Source organism: Cannabis sativa, chromosome 5, assembly GCF_029168945.1.
Source record: "Cannabis sativa cultivar Pink pepper isolate KNU-18-1 chromosome 5, ASM2916894v1, whole genome shotgun sequence".
NCBI classification, from domain to species: domain Eukaryota; kingdom Viridiplantae; phylum Streptophyta; class Magnoliopsida; order Rosales; family Cannabaceae; genus Cannabis; species Cannabis sativa.
The window spans coordinates 5,706,151-5,717,046 of record NC_083605.1 but is presented as its reverse complement, the minus strand read 5'-3'; the positions used below and the strand labels follow the sequence as shown (position 1 = coordinate 5,717,046).

Genomic DNA, 10,896 nt, shown 5'->3' with positions numbered 1-10,896 from the left:
CACCTCACCCTGCACTGAGCAACAGTAGTGATCCGAGATAGGTGATGTTCCGATTAGAGAACCTCACTGAAAGATACTTTGATATATTTTCCTTAACTTCCTCCACAAGCTCAATAAGAATCTCTATTTCATGAGCTTGATTTGATAGATTGAGAAAATTGTGGGATTGCATATTCAAATCCTCCTAGATTTATCTCCTATTATTTTGTAACAAAAGGTATTTGTATTATTTCAATATAAATAGTGAAGTCATCACACTATTCAAGAGACATTTTTTGACATAAGAAAGAGAGTAATCACTCGGCAGAAATATTGCTTTTCAAGAGCTATTGAGAAACTCACCTGGTCGGACCTTATGTTCTTGATAGTTCTTACTAATACAACTAAAGGGGAGTAGGCTTATACCATTATAAGGGGCTGAATTTCATTAAATATTGAGTGTCGTTCATTATTCTTATCTCATTATTAATTTCTCTACAATTATTATCGCTTTAATAGACTCAATGTCGTTGGCCAATAGTTATATTATATGACAACTCATTAGTTTCGAAAATAATTTTTAAGGCTACTCAAATGTATTTTAGATTATAAGCTATGATAATATAACTTCAAAATAACTAATTAATTACTAAGATGTATACAAATAAATTTTGGATGTAACCAAATTGAATATCAAATTATATGATATAAAAATAAATTTTTTTATGTAAATGTAATTAATTAGTTTCTTATTAACACTATTAATAACCAAAAAGTATCTTTTAAAAATGCAGGAAATTAAAGAAACGGGAATTCGAGTATTAAACTTGAGGCTACGTTAGATTTAATTGACGTGTAAATTAGATACTAAAATATGTGTATTGTTGAAAATTTTACTTTAAAAAACCGAAATGTATTTGGACTTCATAAAGAGCACAACTCCCCAAAGTTTTGTTTCTCTTTTTAATTACTTCATACATATTTATAGTGAGTGAAAGAGAGATGGTGTTTCAAATTTAGAAGCTATATACTTACTTATATGAGAATTATAATACTAGTTATTTAGAGAGTTTTTGTGTGTGTACTTTGCGCCATTTGATTAGAGATGTAGGTTCTACTTTATAAAAATGTTTTCTAAGATTATTTAATTACTTGTGTAGAAAATTTTTTCATTCTTTGTCGACTACATGAGTTTGTTAGTCTTAGCACGAGAATCCAAAATCTTTATTTTGCCAAGAAGTTTATCTTTTAAGCAACATGCTATTCAATAATCATTGTGTTTGTAGAATGGGTTAAAATGATTTGTGGCCAAAAGGGTGAAGAGAATTGCTATCTTATGTGTTAATTTAGACAATATTTCTAGTGTGATAGTAGGATTAAGAGTATTGTATCCTATAGGTGTTAAGGAAGGTGAGTTCAATAGCCATGCTGAAGGTTAACTGAAGAAGTATTTTTCAGTACACATATATTCAATAATTATTTTTCTTTATTTTTTTTTTGTTGTATTTTAATATGATGTGAGCAGGTCTAATCCAGGATCGACCCTGAGACTAATTAGGCCTTAAAACTAATTAGGGCATAGACTAATTAGGCCCTAGGGTATCATCATGGATAAGAATTGGAATCTCATAAACTAAATTACTCATAATTCTTCCAGCTTCCTAACTTGGGGAAGATCATTTATGAAGTTCCAAGGAGCTTCTCGGAATTCAGCGTGTAGTCTCAAATTGTCAAGTCCTACTCTGTCTGTGGCGATGCCCCCAGCATCAATACTTACAAAATTAATTTCACCAATAGGTGGCTCCTTCAAAAATGGTAACTAGGGAAGGGTGGTTGTGTCACTTGATTCCTGTTCTAATGAGTGGTTCTTCAAAACTGCTTGAGGCGTCTGTATTGATGCCATTTCTGCTGAAATGAAGGCTGTTGAGTTAGCTTTGGAGTGGGTCGCTGACCACTAGTGGGACGATTTCACTATTGTCTCTCATTCACAGTTAGTAGTTCAAGTTATTAACAATCGTAGAACTCTTGGCTGGAAACTCTTTTCTCTTTTCTTCTTAGTCTTGAAGCTTAAGACTGGTTTTAACAAGTGTTGCTTTTATTTTATGAATCGTTATTATTTAACTCTTATTGACAACATTGTGTCAAATATGCTAGAACCAGAGCTGGCCTTGGGCATAGGCAGGCTAGGCCCGTGCCTAGGGCCCATCCCATATCCCAAGGCCCAAAAATAGCCATGTAAACTCTTCATCATCTTCAAAAAAAAAAACCAGGCCCAGTCAGCTTTTACTCCCAGCCGGCCCAACTAAGCATTAAATGGAGTGGTCCAACTCCAACTTACACTCCAAAAGGTGTGGGTCCAATGCAAGCAAAGAAAGAAAAAAAAATTACATACAAAAAGAAATTACATATACAAAAAGGCCCATATTTTTATTTATTAAAACTGTCTTAGGCCCACTTTTTTGAGGGTCGGCCCTGGCTAACATCTTCTAATGGCATTATGAACGGTAAAGGGTATGTGGATCCCATTTTTAATATCTTGAACATGAGGTTCTTGAAAAAAAAAACAACAAAAAAAAGCAAAAAAAAAAAATAGGTCTTAGGTATTGGCTCATTTTTTTAATTATAGTATTTTAAAAATTAATAAAAATATGTGTAATTTTAATTTTTTTTTAGACCCTGAACTAGGTAAGCCCTAAGTTGACGCATAGTCTGCTTTTGCTCAAGCTCTCAACTCTAAATATCATTAATCAATCGTAATGCGCGGTAGTGTACGTTAGACACCACTCGTACCCACTAACAATACTCATTACAAAATCTATCTCCATAACTTTCCTCCAAAAAAAAAAAGAAAGAAAGCAAAAGAGACAAACAAAATTATCTCGAACTATATTTTGTTATTTTCAATTTAAAACTACTAATGAATTAGTAAACCATGGACTGATGGGCAAACCTTAATTAAAAGAAAACAAAATTCTCTTATATCACTCTTATAACCTATAAAATCAAGCGCTACATTATTTTGGGAAAAATAATATACGAAACCCTACTTAACTAATCAAACTTAATCCTCTCTCTTAAAACATCAATATTGAGAACTAATTAATAATAATAATCAGGAAAAGAATCCTGAGTTATCAAAGGTGAAGTTGGAGTCGAATTCATGACCTGATATTTCCATACCAATTGGTTGAGTAGTATTAGCAGTTGAAGTGATTATTGCACTAATTATCTGATCAGACTCAGAACCATGCTGATCATTATGATGATCAAAAGATTGCTGAACTGATGATCCTCCAAATTCATGATGCTGATGATGATGAGGCGATACTGCTGACGATGAGAAATAGTTTGTCCCAGAAGTTTCCGGGGACACAAACGATGGAGGATGATGATGATGATGGGAAAATTCCGTCATTAAACTCATGTGGTTGATGATCATAGAATAATTTGGCGAAGAAAATCTTCCATGATCAGCAGCAGTCGGGTTTTGATCTTCCCCGGCTGCTGCTGCTACAACTGCAGTGGCTGTGGCCACTGCGTCGATCATGTTAGCATTGACGGGTAGTGGAGTAGAAGAGGAGATAGTTGGGAAGTTGAAATTATTAGAGGAGATTATTAATGGTGGTGATTGGCCATCATGAGGATTCTCTAGGCCTTCAGTGATAACTTTGAGGCCTGATCTTAGACTAGAAAGACTATTGTGATGATGATCATCTTGATGAGTTTGATGATGACTCATTTGTTCCAATAATGATGGGAAGTTGTTATTATTTTGGTTTTGGTCAGTTGAGGCTGTCGAAGTAGTAGTAGTAGTAGTTCCAATCACGTGACCGGGAGCTTGGGTGCACGTGTGCCTTGCTCGGTATGTGATTTCGAAGATTGTAGGGTCATCATCTGATCGTTGGACTTGCTTTGTGGCCAAACATCCTTGAACATTTCTATGAGTGCATCTATAATAACCCCTGCCAAATAAAAAGTACAAAATGATGATAAATTATAAATGTCAAAGAAAAAGTCAGCTTTAAAAAATCTATCATCAATTTCGGTTTTTGCAAGTGGTCATCAACGAAAGCCCATGGTATTACTACGTACGTACAGTTATATGTCAAGTGGAATCTATATATAGCTAAATATATGTATATACTTGGTTGCTCTAACTAGTTGACAACAAGTACTATAGCAAGTGGCGTTTGATTTTGTCAACTTAAATATTACATATAAACTTTTTTCAATAATTAATTAATATATACATATGATTGTCAAGAATTAAATCATTTTGCGTTAAGGGTATTTATACTTATGATTATAGATTTTTACAACTACGAACCAATCCTAAATCGTATTATATTTAAACTCTTACGTACGTAATAAGTTGCAATATAAACGAATGAACGGTCCAATGTATAGTATTACATGACAAAAGTTGTATTGACACAAATCATGCCAATTTATATAGGTATATATAGCTTTAAAAAATGTCAAACATGGATACCTGCATTAATATTAAATCAATATATAACAAGCATATTGATTGTATATATATATTATAAATTACCTTGGATATTTGGCTCCAAGAATGTCCTTTTGACCATATTTCCTCCAGCTAAACCCATCATCAAGAGGCCCTTCTAGTCCCATCCCAGGACTCACTCTCACTTGCTTCGTCCACCTTGGCAAACTCTTTCTGTTAATTTTAATTCACATATATATATTATATAATGTTTTGGTGGATATTTATTATTAATCTAAACATATATACCTCTTTCTAGAGCCAATGTAATCTTTGTTGTCCTGGTCACGATCAGAGTCGTCACTAAATGGACTTCCAGTAAGAGAAGGTGGGGATTCAGACATCCCAATCATTACTGGTACAGCTGGTAGTAGAGATTGATTACTAGTACCACTACTACCACCAGGCCAGTTGAGCATTGAGAGTGCCTTTTCAAAAGAAACCAATATATTTTGTACCAAATTCTGACGACTTTCATAAGAAGAAGAAGTTGACGATGATGATGATGATGATGATGGTGGTGACGTGGCTATGGTGAGTTGGAGTTGTCCTGCCAGTTCTTTCCCTCTTAACAACTCATTCAACAAACTCTTTTGCTCCCACTCTCCCATCATCTTCTTATTCCGATCCATATCGATCGATTTCAGTTACCTTGATTAGGAGAGAGTGGGGAAAAAATATTGGTATGGGATTTTGAGAACATGGTGGAATGAGGAGTAGCTAGCTTGTATATATTTGAATCAGAGAAAAGAAATATAGATGTGTTGAAAGTTTGACTGAGAAAATCATTGGTGGAATTTCTTCATGAAGACTGGTCTTTGGTCGTAGGAATAGGAGAGAGATCTATATGGCTGACCACGTCTGCCTTAACAATCACTAAATATATATTTACAAAAGTATTAAAATCTATATCTATAGGATTAATATTTGGTGCTAGTAGTCTTCTGTCTAAAAATTATTGAATTAAATTTAGAGAGTGAAAAGAGGGACATGCATGAAAAGAAAGTCAGAGATGAAGCCATGGAAGGAGACCAAGAATCTTCAAACCTAGTTCCGCGTTATTACAACTAGTCTTGTATAAATATAAAAATTACTATAGTATAAATATATATATAGATATATAGATATACTACTACTCTCATACTTCCACGATGTATATACGAATAAAACTAGTTACGTCATCTGAAACGAAGTGCTTACGTTCGTATCTAAATCTTGATTGGATATCGTCCACTTTAGTGGCTTTAATTATGTGTGTGCATGATACACAATACACAAGACACATTTTCACACACATATATAAATATTTATATAAATGAGCTCTAAGTCCACTTCCACGCACTTTTTATGGAGCGTGAAGAACAAAAACTATGCAATACCCTGCTACTTTAATTAGTTTTACTTTTACATTAGCATAATTAAGATTTTTGCTCCTGAACTTTGATATGTACTAAATCATACCCCTAAACTTTTAAGATCATTAAAAATATCCCATAAACTATTGAGATTGTTAGATTTAAGCATTTTTGTCTAATTTCATTCAATTTTTTAATTTCAGTGATTGTTTATGTACTAAACTATATATACTCCTCAGACTTTGATATCTACTAAATCATGCCCCTCGAACTTTGACATGTACTAAATTATGGCCTCTGAACTTTCATCCATGTTAGACTTGGAAAAAAATACTTAAATCCAACAATCTCAATAGTTCATGAGACATATTTAACGACTTTAAAAGTTCAGGATGCATGATCTAGTACATGTCAAAATTCAGGGACAAAAATCCTAATTAGCCTTAACATTATATAATAATAAAAAAAGGGAATTACTCCATATACTATTTTTTTAACTTTTTTTTCAAATATACAGTTTGGGTTTCTAAAGTGGTTGCAGAGCTAGTTGCAATAGGGGTTTCTATACAATTTTTTGTTGCAATTTAGGTTACAACGCTAATAGGAGTTTCTATGTAGAATTCTGTAAAAATGCAAAAAAAAAAAAAAATGAAGTGTAAAAATAAAAAACCCCAAAAATTATGAGCTTGTTTGGTTGTGTTTTCAATTTTCAGTTTTTAAAATTGTGTTTTTAAAAGTGAGAATAGAAAACAGTTTTTTGTCATTTTAAAAATTTAATGGTGTTTGGCATAAATTTTTAAAAACTGTTTTTAGATATCAATATTTTAGCACCATACCATGACATTAACCCATCTGGGTCTAAGTTCGGGTCTAGGATCCGAGTATGTAGCAAAATATAAAATATAATATGTTAGATAAAAAAAAATAATTTTGAAAATTGGAAACAACATTTTGATATTTTGTATTTTCTAGTTTTTTAAAACTCAATTTTTAAAAAATAGTTTTTAAAAATTTTTATCAAACGACTTCTAATAATTTTTAAAAACTATTTTCAATTTTAAAAAATAAAAAACAGTTTTTTGAATTAGCGCTTGACATTCTATTTTGTTTGTTTTTTTTTTTCTTTTTTGGCTTACCTAGCGCATGAGATTCATGAACTTGATAATTATTGCGAAATTATGCATGTACAATACATAGTAATAGTTTTGTCAAAGATAAGGGCCAAAAGTTACCGTGTTGAGCGAGCTACTACATGCATTGATCATTGGAATTGCCTTTTCAAGAGTTATATAAAGTAATGCTTTTCTAGTGTTATATGAAGGGAAATTTACATGGTATACTAATTTTTTTCATTTTTTTACAAAAATACTGTCAGGCGGTATTTTTTACTTTTTTACTGTGTTTTTTTATAAGTTTCATACTGCAGTATACTGTGTTAAGTTTCACTAGTGTTCTACTGGTGTTTTACTAGTGTTCTACTGTTGTTTTGAGTTATACTGCTTTGTGTTTTACTGGTGTTTTATAAAAACACAGTATTTTTGAAAAAATTTCCGTATAACAGTATTTTTGTAAAAGTTAACTAAAATTCCAGTATTTTTGTAAGTTTCCCTATATAAAGTAATGCTTTAATCTAAACGTCTTATATTATATGACTTCCGATACTTTACCTTTATAATAACTACTCTGAAATATCACTAATTTTTTATAAAGTATCAACTTTACATAATATTAGACTATTTTTAGTTACAATATTTATTGTGACTAAAATTAAATTAATGACAACTTGTAACTAAATACTATATTTTAGTCACAAGTAACTTTTTGTTGTGAGTAAAAGTCTCATTTAATCACAAAAAAATTATATTATGACTAAAAGATTATCACTAAAAGTAATAGCTTTTTATAATAATAGGAGATTCGATAAGTAATAATCCTTCGATATGTTGAATGGAAAAAGTAAATTGTGCATATATTTATTATAAAGAGTAATTTTTTTTGATATATTTGAATCAAATTTTAATATTGTGCTTTAATTAAGAATCAAGGTAGAAATTATTTGTACAAAAAGGCAAAAAGACAATTCCACTTAGGCAAAAATACAATTTTGTTCTTTAATTAAAATTTAAGTAAATCTTAAGCTTAGAGGTAAAATGGTCAAATACTATAATCTCGCATAATCTTGATATTCGAAATACCACATATGAATGACCCACTAGATAAAAAGTTCTAAACTAACCCATGACTCCAACGGTCATCCATTGCATTTTTCATTGTTACCGAACAAAAATTATAAAAAATATTATTTACACTTAGAGTTTAATAAAATTTTCAGAATTGAATAATTATAACTCTAAAGCCTATTTCTTAAAAATAGAGTCCACAACATATATAATCATGTATAATTATAAAAATATAAATAATTAATGCTAATTACCCTACTAATCTATATTCTAAGTGTGTGGTCGTTATAGTACTGCCCGTCGAAGAATAAAAAAAGATGACTGCGAGTAGGAACCCTAATTTTCTATAAAGTTGGGCCTAATATTCATAATCCCACTCACGATGTATTTGGGAACATTTGGGAGGGTGCCTACTAAATAGTTGAGGTAATAAGCTTAGTTACATACTTGCTTATCCAACCTTAATTACTCGGTCTACAACATGGTTTGGAACGTTGAGCATTTAAAGTTTTATTATCAGTAGTACTTGGATTCTTGTCACCTAAGGGATTTGGGATTTGAGGGGAGTGATTACACTTGGTGTAATGGGAGAAAACAAAACCTCATCTTTGAGAGACTCAATCGTATGTGCGGTAACCCGGATTGGTTCGATATGTTTCCTTATGCTAAGGTGTGTCATTTAGACCGCATTAATTCGGATCATTGTCCTCTCCTCCTCACGGTTAATGACTCACCACAAAGCACTCCCAATACAGTGAAATGGCGATCCCGATTTCACTATGAAAGTGCTTGGGCTGATGAAGAGGAATGCACCAACATTGTCCAATCGGTTTGGCATGGGAAGGAGCCGATTCAACATACTCAAGACTTAAAAAACCGGCTGGGAGATTGTGGGTTTGCTCTGCAAAAGTGGAACCGAAGGAAAAAGCGAGAAATGATGAAACAATTGAATGAATATGCTGAGAAGATAGGCCAACTCACCCGAAGCACCAATACAAATGATTGGCAGCAGTTACAAAGGCTGGAACAAAAACAGAACCTATTGCTAGACAAGGAAGAGAATTTTTGGCGGCAAAGAAGTAGAGCACTTTGGCTAAAGGAGGGAGACAAGAACACTAAGTTTTTCCACCATAAGGCGAGTAATAGGAAGGCAAAGAACACCATTAAAGGGCTGGTTGATGACAAGTTCCAATGGGTCACAGGAAACCGAAAAATGGGGAAAGTTGCTTGTGATTACTTTAAGACTCTCTACTCTTCTAACTCGGCTTCTATGGAGGATTTACAAGAATTTCAGCGGCTTATTCCTAACCGTATATCACGAACCACCAATGAACACCTCTTGGAACCTTTCACAACGCAGGATGTCTTCCAAGCAATGAAAGTCATACACCCCCAAAAAGCGCCAGGAAGCGACGGTTTGCCAGGTTTATTCTATAGGAATTATTGGTCTCTCATTGGTCATGAAGTCACTAAAGTTTGTTTAGGAATCCTAAATGAAGGGATGCCGGTGAAGGATATAAATGACACTCTCCTTTGCCTCATCCCGAAAGTTCCTAAACCAACTCGAATGATAGAATTTAGACCAATAAGCCTATGCAATGTGGTCTATAAAATTGTTGCAAAATGTCTAGCTGGCCGAATGAAACAAAGCCTTCACCAAGCAATCTCGGAGGAACAAAGTGCCTTTATTGGGGGAAGACTAATACAAGATAATGCCATCATTGGGTTTGAAAGTCTCCATTGCATGAAAACCAAACGATTTGGAAACGGGAAGAAAATGGATCTAAAATTAGACATGTCCAAGGCATACGATCGAGTTGAATGGAACTTCTTGGTTACTATGATGAGGGGGCTCAGGTATGAGGAAAAATGGATCGAAAAAATCATGCGTTGTGTAGAGAGTGTCTCCTTCTCAGTCCTTATAAATGGTGAAAAGATTGGGAAATTCCAACCTACTCGGGGTCTTCGCCAAGGTGATTCACTTTCCCCTTACCTTTTTCTACTATGCTCGGAGGGTCTTTCTTGCCTTATTCACAATGCAGAAAGGGCTGGGGAGATAAATGGGGTTCAGTTTGGGAAGGATAGAATTAAAGTCTCCCACCTCTTCTTCGCCGATGATAGTTTTGTATTCCTTAATGCAAAGGACACGGAATGTGACACCATGAAGCTTATCCTCCAACGATATTCAGCACTTTCCGGCCAACAAATCAACCTTGACAAATCCGAAGTATGTATGGGAAAGCAAATATCATCAGTACAAGGTCAGAATTTTGCTAATAGATTGGGAGTTCGTCTTGTGACTCATCATGCTAAGTATTTGGGGCTGCCTAGTTTTGTGGGAAGAAGGAAAAAAGAGGTGTTTGAGATCATTAAAGATAAAGTTTGGAATAAACTAAAAGGGTGGAAGGCTTCCATGTTCTCTCAAGCCGGCCGTGAAATCCTAATCAAAGCGGTGGTTCAAGCTATTCCAAGCTATGCAATGAGTTGCTTCCGTCTTCCAAAGAAACTCATTAAGAACCTTCATAGCTTGGCTGCCAATTTCTGGTGGGGGGATACAAAAGACAATAAAAAGCTTCATTGGTGCACTTGGGACAAACTTTGCAAACCCAAAGAGGAAGGCGGTCTCGGATTTCGGAGTCTTAATGAATTTAATCAAGCTCTTTTGGCAAAACAAGGGTGGAGACTAATCCATAATCCCCAATCTTTGCTAGCTCGGGTGTTGAAACATAGCTACTTCCCCAATGTTTCTTTCATGGAAGCGGGCTGCCCCCCGGGAGCCTCTTGTGTTTGGAAAGGAATCTGTTGGGGTAGGAAAATTCTGCAAGAAGGGGCTCGGTGGAGAATAGGAAATGGTAGAGAGGCTCGGGTTTGG

At 33.9% G+C, this 10,896-nt stretch overlaps 1 protein-coding gene across 2 annotated transcripts; it reads right to left on the bottom strand.

Annotated features, from left to right (window-relative positions):
• Nucleotides 1-2,934: 2,934 nt before the first annotated feature.
• On the bottom strand, nt 2,935-5,502 carry LOC115715968 (probable WRKY transcription factor 53). Of its 2 annotated transcripts, none has more exons than XM_030644646.2 (3): nt 4,739-5,502; nt 4,535-4,663; nt 2,935-3,941 (listed from the first exon to the last, which is right to left on the bottom strand). In XM_030644646.2, the coding sequence occupies exons 1-3, from the start codon at nt 5,119-5,121 to the stop codon at nt 3,092-3,094; spliced, it is 1,362 nt and encodes a 453-aa protein (XP_030500506.2). In that variant the 5' UTR covers nt 5,122-5,502; the 3' UTR covers nt 2,935-3,091. The 2 variants fall into 2 exon arrangements, with proteins under 2 accessions (XP_030500506.2, XP_030500507.2); XM_030644647.2 differs by having other exon boundaries at nt 4,535-4,648.
• Nucleotides 5,503-10,896: the final 5,394 nt, after the last annotated feature.